The 24,150-nt window shown below is 31.6% G+C and overlaps 1 protein-coding gene across 1 annotated transcript; it reads left to right on the forward strand.

Moving 5' to 3' along the window:
* The first annotated feature begins 688 nt into the window (after positions 1–688).
* Positions 689–23,921, forward strand: LOC114328381 (uncharacterized). Its single transcript, XM_028277220.2, has 2 exons — positions 689–853; positions 23,488–23,921. Exons 1-2 carry the CDS (start codon positions 797–799, stop codon positions 23,848–23,850), a joined length of 420 nt encoding a protein of 139 aa, XP_028133021.2. The 5' UTR covers positions 689–796; the 3' UTR covers positions 23,851–23,921.
* The last annotated feature ends 229 nt before the right edge of the window (positions 23,922–24,150 follow it).

Below are 24,150 nucleotides of genomic sequence, written 5' to 3' on the forward strand. Positions count from 1 at the left end.
TTCTACGCATGTCTTGGAGATAACACAGAACCAATCTGTCAATCCTGGAAGAGCTTTGTATAAAGGATTGCTAGTAAAACAAGTTTACCGAGCATTGTTATACCTAACTTACTTTTGCCAGAGCCAGAAGAACGAGGACTAGTGGAAATAGAAGAAAAGGTGCTAAAGTTTTTCCCAAAACCCGCTTCTTCCTTAAGTTGGTACAACTCTAATTTTATTTTTAATCTATTTGTTACTATTCTTGTCAACAGTTTGTATAGATGGCTTAACATTTAAGATCCTGGTTAAAGAACCTCAGAACCTGGTTTAACACAATATCTGTGCAGATTTTCCGCACTGCTGCAGATACGATAAAGATTACCATTATGATCGTCAACATTCGTCTTGTATAGGCACATCAAGAAGAAAATAGGTCAATTCTCGAAGTCTGTTGAATACGGTTGAACCCAACAGATCTCTAGAAGTATAATTAGTAATCGTTATTTATCATAGAGTCTCTAAACACTCCTAACTGATGCGACATTTTTCATGAATGAAAAAAAAAACAACGTAGATGGAAGCTAAAATCAATAGTCAAGCATGGCACTGTTAAATTATTTATAAAGCATCACAAGCCTATCTTTTATTTTCTGCGAATATGCCAGAGACCAATGTCAAAAAGGAAAAAATTTAACATGGTTCGTTTGTTTTTACTGATATTTGCATGACCTGTGATAATCCGTAATAACAAAAAGTTTCATTGAGTTATAATATTTGGATTTATTTGTAACCAAGACGCAGCCTAGTTGAATTAATTATGAGGTTCTTAATTGCATCATGCCTACTGATTTCCAGTATCATTATTTGTTTAGAGGTAAGTTTTATTCAAAAAGTTTTATTTCAGCATCTAAATGTTTTCATTAAAATAAACCGATAATCATTTTTGTACTTTTTTTACTCTCTTTTTTCACTTCGGAAATCGTTTTCAAAAAACAAATTAAAGAAAATATTTTGTTAATTATATTGAAATAATCTATCAATATAATTTTATCTGCCTCAGTCATATTGTCAATTCAGTTATATATTATACATTTTAAGATATGTGCTTGAAAAAAGCATTTGACAGAGTAAGACTCAAAGATATAATCCATCTTTCATATAATAGAGAAGTTCCCCTAAATATCATAAAAACTATTGAAAGCATCTACCAAAACAACAAAATGGAAGTCAGAATAGATGGACAACTTACAGAATCTATAGACACAGACAGAGGAATAATAGGGGCGACTCAGGTGAGCCTTATATTCTTCAATTTAATTATGGATGAAATCATCAAAAGTGTCGACAAAGGAATAGGATACAGAATGGCAAAAAAGAAATAAAACTACTGTGTTACGCAGACGACTTAATATTGATAGCCCATGATAAAGCTAGTCTGCAAAAAGTTGTCCACACATTTTACATAAGATCAAAAGAATTTAATACGACAATCTCATCTCTGAAAACTAAAACAATAATAACAAAGAACCAATCAGATGTAAAATAGAAATTGACATGATAAAGACATGAGAGATCATTTACAAAAAGCAAGTAGATTGGCAGGATGCCTTAATAACACCATATTATGGAGAAACCGACATATCGCCGGTCCGTAACAAGAACGACGTAACTGCAAATTTTGTCAATTCCTGTTTATTGCGTAATAAACTTTTAAAATACTGTGTACAGATGATATAAAAGCGACAGAACTGTAACTATGTGCTGAGCCACTACAGGGTAGTTGCGTCGTTATTGAAATATGCACCATTTTAGACCTTTTTTCAGATGAATAATGACGCAACTGTAAATAGGGTTGAATGGGAGGACTAAATTAAGATAATAAAGTTCGGACCAATAGGGATGAAAATAAAAGCCATCGCTGTAAGAATACATGGCATACTAAATATTTAAAAATAGTTTTTTGTACACAAAAATTTTAAGATCAAGAATGACGAAACTGTTGGTAGGGTTGAAAATGGGGGGATTAAATTAAGACAATGAAATTCGAACCAATAGGGATAAAAATAAAAGCCATCATTGTAACAATAAACGCCATAATGGTGCTTCTGGACGATTACTCCTCATTTAATCCCTATTTTAAATATTTAAAAATCGTTTCTTGCTCTCCAGAGAAAGTTGGCTTTTTGCAATTTGCAAAGTTACGTCATTCTTATTCCGGACCGGCGATATTAACACTGAGATAAAGTCAAGAATTTATAAAGCCAGTTTAAAGCCGATAATGGCATATGCATCATAAACAAGACCCGCCACAGCCACAACACAAAGACTAGTGGAAACGGCAGAGATGAGAGTACTGAGAGGAATTACAAGAAATGTGCTGAGACATCGAAAAAGGAGTGAAAACATTAAAAGAAAATGTGACTTACAGCGTATAAACGAATATACACTAAATAGAAAAAAAGAATGGAATAACCATATAATAAAGCAGAATGAGGGATGACACGTGTGGTCAAAATAGCAAGAGATAAATCAACAGTCGGTAGAAATATGGGACGACCGCGCAAAAGGAGTGACAACATTTTATATAGATAGCAATCTGCTAATGACCAAGCAGAATTGCTTATGAGGAGGAAAAAGAATAAGACATTATAATCATATTGTCAATAACCAGTTACAAAAAAAAACTCGAAGAGGTACCACAAGGTTATTTATTATTGTTAAAAATCATAAAAGGACGCGTTTCGGCTTTACACAAGCCATCATCAGCTTAAACACAGGACATAGAAAACAACGGACTGACCTACAATGTAAAAATATCCAACATTACACATGAGAATAAAGCAAGTGGTGACAACGCCCACCTCAGTTAAGGAACTTACCAGAAAACAGGAAGGAGGAAGAATCAGCTAGTTTACATTATATAGTATAGAGATGCACACACATATTGTCAATATTTTGAGGAGCATTCCTCAACAACCAATTAGCAGGGACAACTTTGATCACATGAAATCAACTTTAACGCTATCAGAAAAAATGACGGCATGTTATTTGTCTTTAAAAATACAGCAAAACATTATTTCGTTCCTGAAGCTCTCCCAAATACAAATTTTCTTCCAAAGGTTTTAATAAAAAACTGTTGACAGTGTTTACTACTAAACTAAAATCATTCTTTATATCGGAATGTAAGTTTGTATTTAACTTATACACGACAATTTTGTTACCATTGCATATGGATATGTAATATGTACATATTTGTGTACATATGAGTAGTGATGTTGATTATAGTTACTTTCGAGTATTCGTTACAAATCGTTACTTTTGTATAAAGTAATCATTTAAAGTATTCGTTACTTGGATTACTTTGATTACTTTTGTTACTTTTGTATTTGAGTAGGTACCGGTAATCATATCGAGAATCGCATTTCTCTGTATTTCGTATAAGTATAAGATCCGATATAACGACCTTCACCGATCTATTTAATGAATAGAAATTAAATGATATTTTAATTGTTCTGCCATTGCTGCTTCACAATATCAGTAATCTTAAGTAATCTGTTTGCATCAATTAAGTGCCAAAAACAAATCCTCAAAACTGCAGATGACGTACCTTAGCAGTAACCCTGGGCACCCAGGTGCTTCGGAGGTCGGTTCTGATTGCAAATTCGTTTTCAGTGACACCAAATACCCCAAAATAAGAAAATCTGGCCCTTAATATACTGATTTTAACATCTTTATGCATCTTTCGATGCGTTTTATACACTTTAAAATATAATAATGCATTTCCACCTATTTGTGAATTGTAGACTTTTTTCCAGACGTCATCATAATCCTAAATACAATGCAAAAAGTTGCAAGTCTCTATGTAACTACCAGATTTAAAAATAGATTTATTCCTGTGTTTTTATAGTGTTAAATGCCCTCGTATAATAAAAACAATGCCATACCTACATGTAAAATTAAAGTTAATGATCATAGTCTAGAAATATAGTCGATGCATTGAAGCACAAAAATAGGCCTTACTGTCGATTTTTGGCGCAGTAAGACGGATTTTAATGCAGTTTGGTGCGTTGGATTCGTGAGAATGTCAGGAAATTTTGTGAACTAATGTAATGAATAAGAAATCTCAAATTGCATTTGTGCATAAGAAAAATGCATTTAAAAAATGTATTTCGGTAAATAGTGGGAAAATTGACTCAATTTTCTTACTCGGGGGTTTTTGGGGTCGCTGAAAACAAATATGAGGTCGGCGAGAGTGTGCAAACTACCTGGTGCCTGCAGCAGGTGTAATAAACGTCTTCCTCTGGACTATTATGGTAATTTGTTAAATAATTGGCCCAAACTTGTTACTCGGGGGTCTTTAGGTTCACTGAAAATAAATATCCCAACAACTAAATTCTAATTTCATATCATTTAAAGCAGTTTGAATTAAGGCGCAAGGGATGATGTGATTTTGCCTTGAGAGAAAATTATTAGATACAGAATGTACTTAATGGCTATTGCCAAAAATAAAAAGTGTGTCATTGGAAAAATTCTTTCATCTGTTGATGCATTTGCCCAGCATTTAAAAAGGGTATATTTACAAACACAAATTTGGCTGCATGAAGAGGAAAGTAACATGAATGGACCGATTTAGGATGGGAGTTACAAAATAATGGGTGCGTTCGGACGACCACAGCGGCTGGACAGCTGAGCCAGCAGTAGCTGTCAGACGTCACCGCTGGAAACCAGCCGCTGAGAGATTTACTAAGCTTTCCCTATCACGGCTGGATACAACCACTCAGCCGATTTCTGCTGACCGCCAGCCGCTATGGTCGTCCGAACGCACCCAATGTATTAATTCCAGTTAGAATGACTCAGCCACCTAGTCCTCCAAACGTTTTAAATTTAATATTCTGTAGTTGTAAGTAAGACTGCGGCAACTCATGCGGGTGCAGAAAGCATGGGTTAGTTTGTAATTTAGCCTGCAAAAATTGTGCAGGCTCTGATTTTTGCGACAAATATTGCATTGGACTCGAGAGAGAAAGGCAATAATGAAGAAGAAGATGATAATGATGAAGAAAATGAATTTTAAAGATAAATTACGATAAATTTTGTATAATGAACTTTTTTAACCATAAATATATTATAATAATAAAAATTTATGTTTATTTATAATAAAAAATACCACCCTGTTCGATCACTATAGTTACATCGAAGAAAATAGATTACCCCAAAACCCCCCGAGTAATAAGTTTAAACTAATTATATGATAAATTACCATCATACGCCAGAGGAAGACGTTTATTACACCCGCTGCAGGCACCAGGTACTTTGCACACTTTCGCCGACATCATATTCATTTTCAGCGACCCCAAAAACCTCCGAGTTACAAGTTTGGGCCAATTATTTAACAAATTACCATAATACTCCAGAGGAAGACGTTTATTACACCCGCTGCAGGCACCAGGTAGTTTGCACACCCCCGCCGACCTCATATTCGTTTTCAGCGACCCCAAAAACCCCCGAGTAAGAAAATTGAGTCAATTTTTCCCACTATTTGCCGAAATGCATTTTTGAAATGCATTTTTCTTATGCACAAATGCAATTTGAGATTTCTTATTCATTACATTAGTTCACAAAATTTCCTGACATTCTCACGAATCCAACGCACCAATCCGCATTAAAATCCGTCTTACTGCAAAAAAGTCGACACTTCAATCCTTCAATGCCTCGACTAATATTATCATTTCTACATACATATTTTCCGGTCAATCTAAGCTATTTTTTCTAGGCCTGATAAGTACAGTGTGTATTTATTATTAAAATCTCTTGTGTTGAATTTTTATTTTCAAAAGAACTAACATCTGTGAAATTCTGTGAATTATCTACCTTGACAAATCGTATAGACATATGTTTCTGGGTGCATGCTTTGTTAAATGATATACCTCTCTCTGTTTCTTCTACTCAGTGCCCTGTAAAGGCCCATTTATACATACCCGGGCCGTGTCCGTTCCGGGTCAGTGCAGAGTCCGGGTATTTTTAATGCAATATTTACATACAACCGGGTTGTGGCAGTGTGCGTACCGGGCCGATTAAGAAAGGAAAACGTTATTACATATCTCTGTGTAAAAGATAGTTGAAAATATTTCGGCTTGGATAGGAAATCTTATCTCACAATATCTATTGCTTGTCTGTTTTCCAGCAGTCGCGTTCACAAAACAATAAAATCGTGTTTATACAAGTTCCTGCGATCCGTGTCATTTTCGTGCATCGCCAGTGCCGACAGCAAAAATATCGGCTGGGATTAATTTCAGACCGGGCCCGGACGGGCCCCATCCGGGAAACGCCAATGTATAAATATACTCATAAGAGTACATATTGTTTTTTTTTTGGACCGGGCCCTGTCTTAACACGGAACGGACACGGCCCTGATATGTATAAATGGGCCTTAATCCTGTAAAACTCTTCATAGCCTTCGCCCTTCATAAATAAAATTTTAGTTAACTGTACTGATACCGAACACTCGTGGTATACCGGTCCAACTCCGATATCAACCGAGTAGATACAATACTCAAAATCAAAAAATCAAAATAGGTACTCGCTCTGATACGATTGGCACGAAGTAATCAGAGTAATCAAAGTATTCAAAGTAACGATTTACCTCTCTGTATAGTAATCGTTACTTTCGGTATTCATAAGTAAGGAGTACTTTGTAATGAATAGTTACTTTTTCAACATCACTACATATGAGGGTTATACTCGTGTATGTGCATGCATATAAGTGTTTATACATATACTTTTAACATTGGATTGATCATTATTCTTTGATACACACAAAACAGCTTAAGGGGAACGGCGCAAAAGGTCGCCTGTCAAAATTTTCAATGTGTTTTAAATGTATTCATTTTTTTTCGAATCCTGAGAAAACTAATAAGTATTTTTGAAAATTTTGAACGCAGAATGAAAGATTACGTTATTACCGAGGGCAGAAAGTCCCTTAGAATAAATAAAAAGTTTCTTTTGAATGAAATATTTGCAATTAAAAATCACACTATATTTTCTCTTTTATTTTCACCCCTGTAACTTATTAAAATAAACATTATAAAATTTTTCAGGGACTATCGGCCCTCAGTAATAATGTAATCTTTCATACTGCGTTTAAATTTTTCAAAAATATTTATTAGTTTCTTCAGGATTCGAAAAAAATTAATATATTTAAAACAAATTAAAAATTTTGACAGCCGACATTTTGCGCCTTTCCCCTTAACTAAGTCTGGTTTTTGTTATTTTTTTGTAGCGTGGACTTTACTTTTAACAGGGGACTGAAAATGCTGTGCAAGGTATATACAGCGAAATCGGTCGTCCGATGTAAATAAATTGATTGTGAAAACGTCTTTTATTTCAATACTTATTTAGTATGAACTCACACATACAACCCATTCATTATTTTCTAACTTCATTATTACCTCATTTTAGTAGATCTGCTATCATTCGAATTATTTTTCTCTCCAGTATCTTTAATCTTTCTTCATCTCTCTGTGTTAGACATATTACTTCAACGCCATATGTGACTACTGGTTTAATTGCTGCTCTGTAAATTTTCAGTTTAGTATTCTAAGCTTCTTATCTTTGAGGAAATTGTTATTATATTTCCCATAGGTTCTATTTCCTGCATGGATTCTTTAATAGATTACTATGCAGGGCCCCCGCTACCATATGTGCAAAGTGTGCAATGCACACGGGCGCCATCCTTTAGGGGCGCGAAAACCCAAGATAAAAAAATTGAAAAAAAAAAAACAAAAACCAAAAATTAATTTTAAAACAAAAGTTGAGAAATTAAATACATAGTTCAGTTTTACTTTTGTTTGGATGGCATTATTAGTCTTTCAATTCTTGTTAGATATGTATAAAATAAAAAATCTCACTATAAAAATAACAAACACCCACTTCCTTGACCGTAGACAAAACTGTAGTTATACCTAATACAAAATAAATTGTAGCTATGTGCTGATATGCTGATTTCGTGCAAAAACTCAAAACATACATTGGATGAGCAAGGGTGTGGGCGGTAATTCTATTGCCTCGGATTTTGTTGGGCTAAAATGACAAATCAACAAGATTTGTAAATCAAATCGCCTATCAAATAACGAGTTGACAATATTTGAAAAATATCTGCAAGTTTCACTTAACTCAGGGTGGCCTAACGAGGTATTATTACTGTAATCCTATTAATTTCTACGTTTTAAGTAATTTGTATTTTGTCAAGTGTTGTGTCGTATATTTTGTTTACAACGTTTTTTTCTAAAAAATTAACTGCTGAATACCAAGTCCTGTTGACTGCAATTTCATGGGTTTGATTTTTTATAAAATGGTAAGTGTTTCGTACTTTATACTGTTAACATCGACCCTTTATTTATAGGATAGTGTTTATAATTAATGCATCTCTCATATTTTAAAAATTAATTACTCAGTCATTTGACAACCGATTTTAAAAAGCTCTGTATCTCTGGATAGGTGAATTAATGTTCTTTAAATTTACAAAAAAGTATACTGGGTGTTCCATTAAAAAAAAAAGTCAACAACGATTTTTTCAAAAATTCCCCATTTTTTTTCTTAATTGAAAGCGATATAAAAAATTCAATCTATTCAAACAAAACTTTTACTAAAATAAAACATTTCGGCGAAACCCATATATTATTTCTTTCTTGGGCCATTGAGAAGTTATAGGCAGTTAAAATGGGGGAAAATATAAGTGGACACCTGGTATATATGTTAACGTAAACAGTTTTCCTTGCATATTTGGAAGTTAATTGTTTATCAATTGTTTATAAGTTGTTTAAAAATTGTTTAAAACAATTGTTTTGTATACATGATTTTGAAAATATCGTTGAAATCATCATTTTACTTTGATCAAAAATGTTTCTATTTCCTTTTTGATTATGCTGATACCAAATCTGACATTTCAATTTGAGAAATTAAAAAAAAATTGAGCTCTTATACAGTATATCTGCGTAACTAGGAATCATATGGAAAAGTTTTTTATTATAAATTTTACGAAAAAAAGTTAATCTTCATAAAATGCTCTGCGTGGTCTAAAATCTAAAACTCAACCATCAGATATCAAATTCTATCAATTTTATACGAGGTATGTCAAAAATATAAATTTCGTTCAAGAGTTAAAAAGTACCTTTATATTTCAGAATATCAAAAATTTTTATTCAAAAAACTATGATCTAACATGCAATTACATCCTTCTAATTAAAAAAAATCTGCAAATTTTTCTCGAATTACGGATGCCCAACATCATTTTATAATAAGTATGATAACTATTTTATTATCAATTTTACGAAAAAAAAGTTATTCTTCATAAAATGCTCTTCGTCTAAAATCTGCGATACCATCAGATATCAATTTTTTTTAAATTTATTACGAGGTATAGGTATCAAAAAATATGAATTTTGCTTAAGAGTTAAGTACGTTTATAGTTCACAATATTTCAATTATAAGGATGTAATTGAATACTGTAACATATTTTTTAATTACAAACAACTTTTCTTAATAACAATTTTTGATATTCTGAAATAAAAAGGTACTTTACTCTTTAGCGAAATTTATATTTTTTGACGTATTACCTACCTCGTATAAAATTTATAACATTTGATATCTGATGGTTGCGTCTTAATACGATGCAGAGCATTTTATGAAGAATAACTTTTTTTTGTGTAAAATTGATAATAAGGATATAGACTCCAACGATTTCTTTAATGAAATTAAAGCAATAAGTTGTTTTCATTACCTGATGATACTGACCCCTTAAGTATTTTACAATATATATTTGAAAACAAAATTTAACCTCCACCCTTCCAAACATAAGCATTTCACTAAGAATAATTATTTTGGCATTGCCTGGATCTGTAGCTTCTGGCGAGCGATCTTTTTCAAAGTTAAAAATTATTTAATATCGACAATGCTTCAAGAAAGAATATCTGGGCTAGCAATATTAGCAATTATTAAACAAGAAATTTTTGATGGTATAAATTTTAGCGATGTAATTAATGACTTTGCAACAGCAAAATTTCGGAAAATATCGCTACAACAATAAACAGCTATTTTTTATTTTTCTATTGTACCTGGCTATCACTGTTGATTTTATAACGAAGTTACGTAGGTATTTTTTATCAGGAGTATCTGCATATTTTTTAAAATATTTAAGTAGCATATAATATCAGTAGCATGTAGTATGTACTATGTACTTATATTTATGTATGTAGACATTTTAGACCAGTAAGGATCTGCGAAAAAACGTCTATTTTTGGATGTGAGGGGTGGCATTCGGATTTTTACAGATAAAGTTAGGTGACACCTTCAGTAATAATAATTGACTTATGCTCCTTCTCAAATATGCCCGGAACATTAATAAAAAAATTAAAATATTTAAAAATTTCGAAAAACATCAATTTTTTCTGCTTTCTTTGTTTATAACTTTAAAACGATTCGTTTTGGAACAAAGTCGTACAGAAATAAAATAAAGATAATGGAATTTTGTATGATATACGACTGGCAAAAAATGTCTTAAGGTATTACCTTTTCTGAAATAATAAATAAATAAATAATGTTTATTCAGAGAAAAGATACAATACATACAATGGTAATACATTAAAATCATTATAATTCCCTATAAATAAACACAAAAATACCACTTGAAGCAGAATGCTTGTGCAGTGGTCAATTTGGTTCATTATGTAACAAAAATATCCTGAGTAGGTACACACTATCTTTTCACAGGCAATACAATAATATAATATATATTACTTAATAATAAGAGAACAAAGAAAAAGCAAAGAGCATTACATTGTTTTTTGAATACTTAAATAATTAAAGAAAATAATTATATTTCAAAATCTGGAAAAAATTTAAAAATACAGCATCCCTACGATGTATTTATCAAAAAATAACAGCAACAAATGAGAAAAAAAAACACAATTAAGTACAACAACTATGAGTCCAATATTCAAACACTTGTTTTATTTTCTAACTTCAATTAATTCATGTATTACTGAAAGAGGCGTATCTATAATATATTTCTTTAATTTATTTTTAAATTGTTTTATGTTCTTGACATTCTGAACATTTATGGGTAAAACGTTAAAGGACCTAGGTCCTAGGTAAGTGAAACAACGCTGTCCAATTGTTTTTTCACTTTTAGGGGGTATCGCTTTATTCCTGTTTCTGGTGGAGTATTCATGCAAGGGAAACTGTAGTGTTTGTTTATTTTTATATTGATATACAGTAACCGCTTTAAAATAAAGCTGCCTAATATCAAAAATATTAGTTTCCTTGTATAATAATTCAGTGGAGTAAAGCTTGGGCTTGCGATAAATTGATTTTAAAATTTTTCTTTGGACGACATTTAGTTGTTCCAAATGATTGCCATACGCCCCGCCCCACCCAAGAATCCCATAGCATAATCTAGATTCTACTAAGGCAAAGTACATAGTTTTTAAAAGGCGCTGTTCTAAAATATTGCTTAAGTATTTAAATTTATAGAGTAAACTTCGAAGGTTTTTAGTCACATTCGCAATATGTAGGTTCCATTTTAAATGACTATCAATTGTAATTCCCAAATACTTTACAGAATGAGCAGACAGAATATGTTGATCCTTATATCCTTCATTGGATATTATTAGTGTTTCGTAGTTAGGCAGACTTGTTTTGTAAGATCCAAAAGGCAAAAAGAAAGTTTTTGTGAAGTTAACAGTTAGTTGTTTGTGTGCAAACCAATCAAAACAATTTTTTAAATCTTCTTCAGCCAATAATTTTAGATTCTCCCAATTATCTGCAGTATACAGTACAGCTGTGTCATCTGCATAACTAATAATTTTACCTTTTAATTTCATTGACAATAAATTATTAACATAAATTATAAACAACAATGGACCAAGAATCGTTCCTTGCGGAACACCGTACTTCACCACATTTCTCTCACTCATACTTTCATTTATTTTTACCCTTTGTACCCTATTATCTAGATAACTTTCAAAAAATCTTAATACGTTGCCTCTGAAACCTACATCAGCCAAAGTTTCCAAGAGTTGCTTATGGCTTACTGTGTCGAAAGCTTTAGCCAAGTCTAAAAATACACATAATGTGGGCTTACCTCTATCAACTGAATCATAAATGCAACCCATTAGTGAACCAATTGCATCATCTGTACCTCTGCCTTCAACAAAGCCAAATTGATTATTAGATATGATTTTATGTAGGTCTAAAAATTTTAGCATCCGAGTTTTAATCGCTTTTTCCATAATTTTTGCAAGGCTTGAGATTAGTGAAATTGGGCGGTAATTTTGGCTTAAATCCTTATTTCCTGATTTATATACAGGTTTGATAATTGCGTCTTTAAATTCTGTTGGACATTTTCCATTTTCTATAATTTTATTTAATAAATATGTTAAAGGGGATACAATTTCTCCTGAAACTTCTTTTAATATTTCTGCCTTTAATAAATCAGGTCCGGGAGCTTTATTCAACTTAAGGGATTGAATAATCGCTATAACTTCACTTTCAGCTATTGGATAAAAAAAAGCACTTTGAGCGGTTGAGATTCTATTCGGACTATTGGATGGCGGTTTTTTTATATTGTTAGCCAGTTTTTCACCAATAGCTGAAAAATAATTATTGAAGGTATTAGCGATATCCAAATCAGAGTTCATAATCCGGTCACCCTCTACTAACTGTTTAACGCCTACATAATTTACCTCAGTTTGGGTCAGTTCACGAATAACCTTCCACGTATTTCTACTATCGGGTTTGTTAGTAATTACGTTTTTGAAATATTCTGCCTTAGTATTTTTTATTAAATTTGTCAAAAAATTTTTGTAATTTTTGTATTCTTGTTTAAGAATTTCATTATGTGGATTTTGGATCATTTTTTTATATAATTTATTTTTTGTGTCTATTGATTTTATTATGCCAGACGTTATCCATTTTTTCCGTTTAACTTCGTTCCGTTTTATTTTTTTTTCATAAGTAGATTCTTTTATTTTCTTTTGAAGAGTTGTTACAATTTTAGTTGCAATATCTTGTACGTCACGTAAAAGGAAAATTTCGCTCCAATCATACTTTCTTAGTATTTCTCTTAATGTGTTATAATTAATGTAACTATTTTTAAATTTATTAATATTTTTTTTACAAATAATGTTCATGTTAATGTTTAGTTCTCCTATTGTACAGAAGTGATCGGTAGTTAAAGATGTAATAATGAAAGGAGAGCAAATATCTTCAATAGACTCTTTAGTGGATTTAACAAACATATGATCTATACAGCTACCTCCCGATTTATTTGGTCTCGTTATTTTGTTTATTAATGAATGAAAATTATATTCGGACAGTAAATTTAAATAAGTATTAGCGATTTCATCGTCTGCAAGTATGTCAATATTAATATCGCCAACAATAATGTTATATGTGATTGGTTCTGCTTTTATTATATTTAAATAACTTTCTAAGGCTACAATAAACGCACTTTCTGAGGTTGCAGGCGAACGGTATATTGCTGTAATAAGTATCATTATGTTATTGAGTTTAATTTTTAATTTTAAGAATTTAAAAATGTTAACCTCTACTATTTCCACCTCGTAGTCAAGGTTATTTTTTATGAATATTATCACACCGTCATTTTGATTGAAATTACCCTCGTTATAATGGATATTATATCCATCCAATTTAAAAATATCTATACATGCCACTTGTCTGGTCTCAGTTAATACAAAACAATCAATATCATTTTCTATTTGTTGTGTGTAAATATTAAACTCATCAAAATTTTTAATAATGGACCTAATATTTTGGTGCAAAATACGAAAAGAGTAGTTCTTATTGGAACACAAATTATATTCGTTTATGGAGTCAACTACTTTTGTATCAATAGGAGTGTAATTAATGTATTCCAGAAACGAATTCATGTTACAATAATTAATATAGCGTACCAGTATTAATGATTATTAAATTAAAAATATTCTAGAAAACAAAAAAAGATGAAAAAAAAACTATAAGTACAATATACAGTAAAAAAAAGTTAATTTTTTGAAGATGCTGCTCTAGTGGGGTAACGATTTGTTTTTCTGGTTTCATCCAATAATGTGTCGGTTACTTCAGCAGTCTTGTTAGTAGTAGTAATAGACAGTTTTTCCAGTGTTAAAGATTGACCATCAACTATAAGCCTATTTCCTCTCAACTTCACCGTTTTACCTGACGACCTGAGTTCAGATTGGTATTTTAATAATTCCTTTCTTACTGCTTGTTGAGATGGGGATAGATCTTCGGCGATGAACACCGTTGTACCTTTTAGAAGCTTGCACTTTTTTAGAACACTAATTTTTGCTGAATATGTTGCGAATTCTACCAGTACTGATTTATTTGTTGGATTTTTACCAAAGACATTGAAACCACTGATATCTGAATTTACTAAACTTATATCCAGTCTCTGATTCAACTCTTGGATGATATCCTCAAGAAGTGTTGACTTTTGTACATTTAAGCCGAAAATAAGAATATTATTTTTTCTTAGTTTATTTTCAATTCGTTCAATTTGATTTTTTAGTTCTACATTTTCAGTTTCCAGTCTTTTAACTCTAATAGTTTGTTTTTCTTTCTCAACTTTCAGTTCATCAATGTCTTTTTTTAAGAAGGCTACTTCCTCCTTAAGACTAGATATGAAATATTCAGATAATCTCTTGTTCTCTTCCTTAATAAACTCTTTTAATTTCGTAAATTCACGATCTTGACTATCAGGCATATTTTTATTGTATTTTATTAATTTTACGTGTATGGAACGCTTTATACTATACTTAATTTTTGTCAATAACGCACAAAAAACCAGAGCGATATCTTTTTAAAATTTATGGTTTTAGGTTAGTTTTGTCTTGTTTATTTGTATGCAATTACTTTCTACGTCTTTAAAACAGAAAACTTAGTAATCCCAGGTGATGAATGGTAAATACATTGATAGTTGTGAAACTCACCTCCCAATTTGTTTCACTATTTCTTGCATAAAAGTGGTTTTAAAGACGGAACACTTTATAATGACTTTTACTTAATCGAACCACACACACCTATCTCAAATATAGCAATAAATACAAAATAAGGGGGCAAAATAAGTCTGTTGTTATTCAATATTTTTTAACCACTTTGATGGCACCTAGAACCTTAGTAATTCGCTTAGGAAATTCTTTGTAACATACTTAAATCGTGTACCAAATTTGATTAAAATCGACCTAATAAATTTGCAATTTAAATGTTTTTAAAAAAGTTCAAATTTTTAAAAATCTTTCTGAACAAAAAGTAGACCATTTAGAAGTTGGCTAATTTTTTTGCATATAAAGAGGTGCTCTACCTATCTAATACGATTTACAGAATTAAAATCGGATTATTTAAAAGGCCCCAGCAATGATTTAAATTTATAAACAATTTTTTGGCTTATAAACAAATAGCTTTATTTAATAATAAAAAAATTAATTTTTAGCAATGCAAATAATTAAAACCGGTATAATTTGACTTAAACTTTCAAATGCTGTTAGCAGAATTGCTATTTTATTTTTTAATCAAACGTTCGTGTTCAAAAATTGCAATTTCTCGATTTTTTGAAAGTTCTACCGCGTTTATCTCGAAAACTATGCATCCTACGAAAAAACTTGTAAGAACATTTTTTGCTTAGAATTACCCAAGAAATACAAAAAAATGTTTTTATTTTGCGAAAAATCGATTTTATGTAATTCCTCAAGTTCTTTGTTTATAACAATCTTATCGACATCCGGATAAACTGTTACCCAAAAAATTCGTGTTCTACGGGTCAAAATACATAAAAAAAACTTGGGTAAGTCCATCTAAATAAAGGAGCCCGTAGCACCCCCTCCTGGTCACAGCACTAATTTGTTTATAAGCCAAAAAATTGTTTATAACTTTAAAACATTGTTGAGGCTGCTTAGATAATCCGATTTCAATTCTGTAAAGTGCATTAGATAGGTGGAGTACTTCTTTATATGTAAAAAATTGACAAATCTTTGTATGTTCTAGTTTTTGTTGTGCAAGATTTTAAAAAATTTTAATTTTTTAAAAAAAGTTTAAATTGCAAAATTATTATGCAAAATCTAGTAAGTCAATTTTAATGAAATTTGGTGTACGGTTTTAGCACATTACAAAAATTTTCTAAGCGAATTAGAAAGGTTCCAAGTGTAACCTAAGTGATAGAAAATCATTGAATAAGGACAGGCTTGTTTTGCCCCCTTATTTTATATTTATTGCTATTTGAAGCAAGGGTGATAAATTAAGACATTTTTAACCAATTGCATCTGATATAAAATTTAATTATCTTCGTTTTATTCCTATAGGAATTTGTTCTAAAATGAATAGTTTTTAAGTTATAAGCAAAGAAAGTAGAAAAAAAAACGAAATTTTTTGAAATTTTTAAATATTTTATTTTTTTTTATTAATGTTCCGGGCATATTTGAGAAGGAGCATAAGTCAATTATTATTAACGAAGTTATCACCTAACTTTATCCGCAAAAATCTGAATACCACCTCTCACATCCACCTAATAACAGATCCTTACTGGTCTATTTTTAGTTTTGGGTTATTTTCTAGTATTTTATAAACCACGTGTCTCTACCCCATTAGCTATTGATATTTTACTTCTAAAGTTCAGTTTTTTGCTTTATTTCAAGCACCTACCTAACTACCTTCAATAAAATAAATTTAAAAACATGATCAAAAATGGCTTGGGGCGCCAAAATCATTTTTGCTTACAGGCGTCAGTAGCCCTTACGGGGGCCCTGTTAATATGCATCTATCATTAGTTCCATTAACTGAGACCAAGATATTTAAAGTGTTTTACCTTTTAAAACTCATATTCACCAATATTTAAACTTGTTACATTTAGGCCCGGTACTTTATGTCTCGATTAACAGCCGGTTAGTTAATCGGGGTTTAATCGAGACCTCTTTAGGGTCTCTTGCGTTGTAATAAATTCAATTATATACTTATTTATAATTATAATAATACTTGTAATTGCATTTATTACAACGTAAGAGACCCTAAAGAGGTCCCGATTAAACCCCGGTTAACTAACCGGCTGTTAATCGAGACATAAAGTACCGGGCCTAATGGATTTTTAGAATTACGAGCTATTTATGAGCTCTCGAAGTGATAAAGTTTCGATTTTTGAGCTCATCCTATTCATCCTCGAAACAACCCTTTAATTGATTTAACTTAAGAGAAAAATGCTGAGAAACATTAAAATATATCGTATCGGCGATATAATTCGTATAGCTTATATATTTTAAAAATAAACTCTTAAATCACGCACATTTCGATTATTGAGCTGCAACCCCTTCGCAAGAAAACCACCCCATCTTCCCGGCTTAAAAGAGAGTTGTACTTAAAATGAATTAATTTATCTATTTGTCGACTACATGTCGTTTAATAATTTATCATCTCCCAAAATACGCGCATTTAGATCATTAAATTGCAATTTCTTTTGTATAGTGCAGTCACTGAAGGTAAAAATCAACTATTACCTTCAATTTCGGTGAACTTGATCGAGTGGTTAAAGGATACCTCGAGAAATAAAGGTAACACCCTGAGGGTGGATACAACCCCTTCTCGGAGTGAAAATCATTTTATTGAAAGTAACTTCACAAATCGATAGAATGACAAATTATAAGCAAAATGTGTTATGTAAAATTATTAAAATAGATCAATACTTTTTGATTTATTAAAGATCAAAATTTTTAATTTTTCTTGAAAAAATGCATGTTTTAAAGCGGTTTTTTTGATATGCTGGCGAAAACAAAACAAAAAAAAGCATGTTGATATGCTGGCGAAAGTAAAAAATGGTTTGCCTAATAAACATCCTATAAGTTTTTGTGATGCAGTCTCTTATATTAAAATGAAATACCTCACAATTTGGAATGAATGTTGGTCACATCATACTTATACCAACCCTTCTAGCTACTGTAGTATACAAAAGAAAATTCCGAATAGAACGTGGTTCCAGCCATATAATTATTCAAGAAAATACATCACAACTACAACACGTCTTCGTTTTGGTCACGCCTTTTATCCCACACACCTGCATAAAATTCGTGTTCTCGAAAATGATCGATGTCCAAATTGTGATAAAAAAGGTGATTTAGATCATATTTTTTTGAATGCCAAAAATATAAGAATGAAACAGATCGATTTATTCAGCAGCTACATAGACTTAAGATACCAGCTCCGTTTAATATCCTTAGTATTTTAGCCAATGGACAAGAGAGTATGTATGATATAATGCGTTGGTGATGTTTCTGTCAAGTACCAAAATAGTTTTGTAGTGTCAAGTATTAAAAGTATATGCGTGTATATGTGTATGTATATACAATATAGAGAAAATATGGTGAGCAACTTGGACAGTCCATATCAAGGCGGCTTTCGAATTAAGTAGGGAGCCGCGGAAGATAAAAACAAAGAAAAAACTTGCTATGGAACTTTGAGGACCTCACCGTCTGGTTTATTATTATTCTTATCTTATTGTTATTGTTATTAAATTTTTGCAGATTGTTTTTGAACACACATATGATGTTGAAAGGAGGCTATAATTAGCTTACCTTAGCTTAGTACCATCTCTTTATTTCAGTACATAAATTACCTCTCAACTCAACAGCTATTGAACTAATTTTTCTTCGTTATTGATATTTTATGGACTTACGGTCTTTAAATATTTAATCTTCTTGATATAGTAGTCATGTTGTGACTGGCTGATTGACATAAAGTCCATGCCATTAAAACAAAAACAAATAAAGCGGTTTCTCGTAAATCACTTAAAAACTGTAAGATTTTTCCAAAAAAGTAATCGTTACGAAAATTAAAGCTAATAAAACATTGAATAAACTCCTTTCTTGGAAAACCTTTTAATATTAATAATTCAAAGTGAGTTACATATAGGTAATTAAACGTACCTACCTATATTTTTTTATGTAAGCGAGTACTAAAATCTAAGTAGGTATTCAAGCTCAAATAACAGGAAAATCATGTACATACCATATTATAAAATTTACTTAACCTTCCGATGACCAACCTTTTTTTGTTACACGGATGACCAAGGGGGGGAAATGACCCCAGGTCAAAAATGTCAGAAATGACAATTAACAAAAAAATTAAGTTTTTTTTTTAATTTATTTTTTTATTTTTATGGCATGGACTCTATGTCATTCAGCCAGTCACAACATGAGTATTAATGTCATGTGTAGTGTGTATGTTGAGTAAGTGTCTTGTTACTTTGCAAAGTCGACGTCATTAGCGTAAAACTACTTGGAATTACACATAATAGACGGTATTTTACTAAACATCAACTTTAGAATATATTTTTTATTCGTAAAATATAGGGATTTTTTTTATTTCAAAATATGAGGATATCTAGAATGATATTAAAGTCAAATAAAAAATAATGAGTTAAAAATTGAAAATACTCTTAAATTCATTAAAGAAAAACATACGCTGGGGTCACAATTTCCCCCGCTTGGTTATCCGAAGGTTAATATACATTTGTCAAAGTAATCAGAAATACCTAATAAATGAGCTCCGAAAGAAATTGATATCATCAAAATTAAGCAAGTGAACATGAAAATAAAGAACTCTTTCGAATATTATAGGAAAAAGTGAAAAATAAAACGTACGTCATTTCAAAAAAAAAAAAAAATTAAAATCTTTAGTAATCCCTAAAGACTTTCTTTACTTTAGCATAAGTAATGACCTTAAACATTTTGACCGATTTAGAATGCATATTTTTAAAAAATATATGTATCTATGATTTAAAAAAAAATCAACATTTTTCAAATTTTCGTAAATTATTTTCTTTTGATAATAACTCCAACAATAAAACGTAAGGTCGACAGGTACACGTAAAAAATGATAGAGAAAGAAATTTGGGTTTTTTTATTTTGAAAAGATTTTACTTGTCTTTTTATTTTCTGTATGAATCAAAATAACCAAGATATAAACATTTAAGCCTAAATTTTACTGAAAAAACAATGTAACTGGAGCCCTTTAACCTATTATCCTAAAAAAATAAAGTATTTGAAAGATTAAATGTAATACAGTTTTATAACTCGTTAAATTACCTTTCAAATAGTTGGATGTGCCTGATATTATAAAAATTAACAGTTATTAAAAAAACACAATAACATTTTTTTGGAAACATTTTTTGAGTATAAGTTTTGATGTTATCAACTTCTTCTGGAGCTCATTTGATAGGTATTTCTAAGTATTTTGACAAGTATTTAGTAAGTATACGTTATAAAATGCATTGTTTTTCCGTTATTTAAGTTTGGATCCTAGGACCGGCGTAGCTAAGCAGTAGTGTGCTTGGCTCGCGTGCCGGTGGTCCGGAGTTTAAATCCTACCGCCGGCAAGAACAACTAGACATTTTTAAAATGCTTATAGGCCCCAGGTCGCCTCAGCCTGGCTCTGTTACCTTCCTTGTATACCGTAGGCCCTAGATATAGCAGACTACCCCGCTATACACCCAAAGCCGCGTGAGCGGTATAAAACGGGAGACTATTATTATTAAGTTTGGATCCTTAGATTTGAGTACTCGCAGAAAAAAAAATATACATTCAGTTAGGTACCTATAACTTACTCTCAATTAATATTAAAAGGTTTTTCAAGTAAGGAATTTATTATATTTTTTTTCTGCAGCCGTCCCGAAAATAAAACTTTCGGTATGATTTATTAAATCGAAAGTACCATTTTACACAACTCGTACAGTATTTACTTTCGGGAGTAATTTTTTCACTTTTCGGACGCTTTTTTACTGTCGGGACGATTTTGGGTAGCTAGGTAACGGCTTTGACAATAACATCAACTTACAAAACGGCTGCAGAAAAAATATTGTACGTAACACGATCCAAAAGTGATTTTACGAGACTCACAGGATTCCAGGACTCGCCTACGGCTCGCCCTGGAATTTTCCTACTCGTCTCGTAAAATATCACTTTCGGAACTTGTTACTTAAATTACTATTCTTAGCTTCAATTTTGGCAATAAAAACTTTTTTCGAAAAACTTACAGTTTTTGAGTTATTTATGAAAAATAGCTTTAAGGCATGCATTTTTTTCACGAAAATTAAAATATTTGATCTTTAATAACTCAAAAATTATTGATTTATTTTAATAACTTTTTCTACAACCGTGTTAAAAATGCAATTTTTAGCACTCCATACGAGCGTTAAAATGCTACTTTAAGGCACTAGTGCTTTAAAATATTTTTAAGGCACTGCAGTTCGTATTGACCGTATACGCTGTGAGCTCGTAGGTAGAGGGGATAATTAAAAATTCGCGAGAGCCAGTAGTGACAAGTTTGTAAACCTTTACTGGAAATTTGCTTTTTGACATTCTGCATTAAGAGTTGCATATTATAGCTTTTAAATGTCTCATGAAAGTGGTTGTATTAAAGAGTGTCGAAATACTGGTTACAATAGTAGCTGTGTATTCTACAACTTTCCTGTCGCTAAGCAGGCTCCACGGGCGACAATTTTACGCCAGCAGTAGCCGTAAAACGAACTTAAGGTTCCGCGGAACGGAATAGGAATAGCCGAACTGAACCGACTACAGCACTTTTATTTGCTTTTCTACTGTCTTCTTTAAAATTCCGGCCGAAATAGGAACACTAGTTAACCGTTAGATGGCGATAGCAGCCATTCCAGCGAAACTCACAGAGTATAGGCAACACTTTTTTCTTTCCAGAAAATTCCCGGCAAAAGTTATACTAGTAATCCTGTAGGTAGGTGGCGATACCAGCGAAGCTCGGAGCGGATAGACAATTTTGATGTAATGTCAAAAAAATATAAAAATGGAATGTCAGTCAAGTTCAAGTAAAAGTTTTTGTAGATATTGTCCTGTAATTACGTTTGTAGAAAAAATATTGTATGGTATGAGTGTTAAAAAGTACATTTTTAAGGCACTCATGTGAATTGCAGAACTCGCTATCGCTCATTCTGCAAACTTTCACATGCGTGCCTTAAGGTGATACAGTAGCGATCAACAGGTAGCAAAAACGCGTTCCAAGATTACGGCTGTAATTTTGAATATTTTTCGAGATATTTGGCACACTTATTCGTAATATAATAAAGAATGGCGGTACAGAGCCCAATTTGAAAAATATAATAATATGTGGAAATTACTCTGTAATTAAACACAATATTAAAAATCGAGCCTGTACCGCCTTAAGAAGAACAAAAAAATACACTTTCTTCAAATAAACTTTTTTATCCGATGCCTAGATTTTGTGTCATTTTGGAACTAATAAAATTTTTTGTTTCATTAGTAGTTCCAAAATGACACAAAATCTAGGCATCGGATAAAAAGTTTATTTGAAGAAAGTGTATTTTTTTGTTCTTCTTAATGGCGGTACAGGCTCGTTTTTTTAATATTGTATTTAATTACAGAGTAATTTCCACATATTAATATATTTTTCAAATTGGGCTCTGTACCGCCATTCTTCATTATGTTACGAATACGTGTGCCAAATATCTCGAAAAAATATTCAAAATTACAGCCGCAATCTTGGAACGCGTTTTCGCTACCTGTTGATCGCTACTGTTTCCTCTTAAACGTGTACTTTTAACACTTATATCATAAATAACTATTATATAACAAATTTTGTTTATAATTTGTCCCTCTATCAATTTGTGTGGTTATTTTTAGCAAAGTAATTTTCACCCCCGAGAAGGGGTGACATCTACCCTAGGCTAAACGCGCAAGTTGGCACCATGTTAGTTTTGCTTCTTGAGGTATCCTCTATTCACTCACTAATTCTCGTGAAAACGTATGGAGAATCACCGAAATCGAAGGTCATAGTTGATTTTTACCTTCAGTGACTGCACTATAGAAAGGAAATTCCAATCGAATAATTTGAAATGCACGTATTTTGTGAGCTCATAAATTATTAAACGATATGTAGTCCTTCGAGAGCTCAGAAATAGCTCATAATTCTGCCGGAAAGATAGATTCAATATCCCTATTTTAATGTAGGGCTCACGGCTCCCCCACCACTGAAATATTTAAATACCTGCGCCCGGTGTAACGAGCTCAAAATTTTTAATTTGCGGAATATGAAAGCTCATAAATATTTCATAAATCAGCGCTATTTGTTTTTTAAATTTTGCAAGTGGGAGGGGGGAGCAGATCAACAGGGGTCGTAAATTCTAAACTGTTTAGGTTTCTGCTAATCAATGCTATGTCGTCAGCATATAAACCAAAATTATTAAAAAATGTAATTTTCCCTACAATCAATTATTATGGCTTAATCTCATATAGACACATCTCTTAAACTTAAACATGCCACAAGAAAACTTTTAGAACCTTATCAAAATAAACGTATTTTCAAAAAAAAACTGAAATTGCGACTAAGTATGATTAATAATAATAAAATGGCATACGAAAACAGCTTTTGAGCAACGTTACATTTTAGTAAAAACATTTTTTTATTTTTTAGGCTGCCCCAACGATGACAGCCGACGAACCACAGAAAGAAATAAAACCAATTGAAAAATATCAGCGGGAATGTACAAAAGAAGTAAACATCGATACTTTCACTCTATACAAAAATATGAACGACTTTGGCACTACAGTGGATCCGATATATATGGACTATTTAGCATGTTACTATAAAAAGCTAGGTTTTCAAGATGATGATGGAAAAATTTCATACGAGAAAATAATCGATTTCGTTGCTAGTTATTCCGTACGACTAGATCGTTCATATATAATCAATAAATGTAAAGATACTAATAAGGGATCTAGTCACGGTGAAATAGCTTATAATGCGATGAAATGTGTAATAAGTAAAGTATTATAATCACAACTAATGAAGTTCATGAATGACATTAAAGACTATGTAAAATGACATTAAAATGTATAGGTACTAAATTATTACTATCCTAGATTTAACCATCACCCTTCCCTCCCTCTAGGGGAAAATTACTCATCCCAGATATCTTCTTCTCATAGTGCGTTGGCGAACTATCTTAAGAACAGACGACTGTCTTTTGCGGCATGCAAAAGTTCGCCAGTGTTATTTATGCCTGTCCAGTTCTTTATATTTCGCAACCACGATATTTGTTTGCGACCTACTCCAATCTTGCCCTCAATCTCTCCT

The sequence above is a fragment of the Diabrotica virgifera genome, chromosome 6 (assembly GCF_917563875.1).
Source record: "Diabrotica virgifera virgifera chromosome 6, PGI_DIABVI_V3a".
In the NCBI taxonomy this organism is placed as follows: domain Eukaryota; kingdom Metazoa; phylum Arthropoda; class Insecta; order Coleoptera; family Chrysomelidae; genus Diabrotica; species Diabrotica virgifera.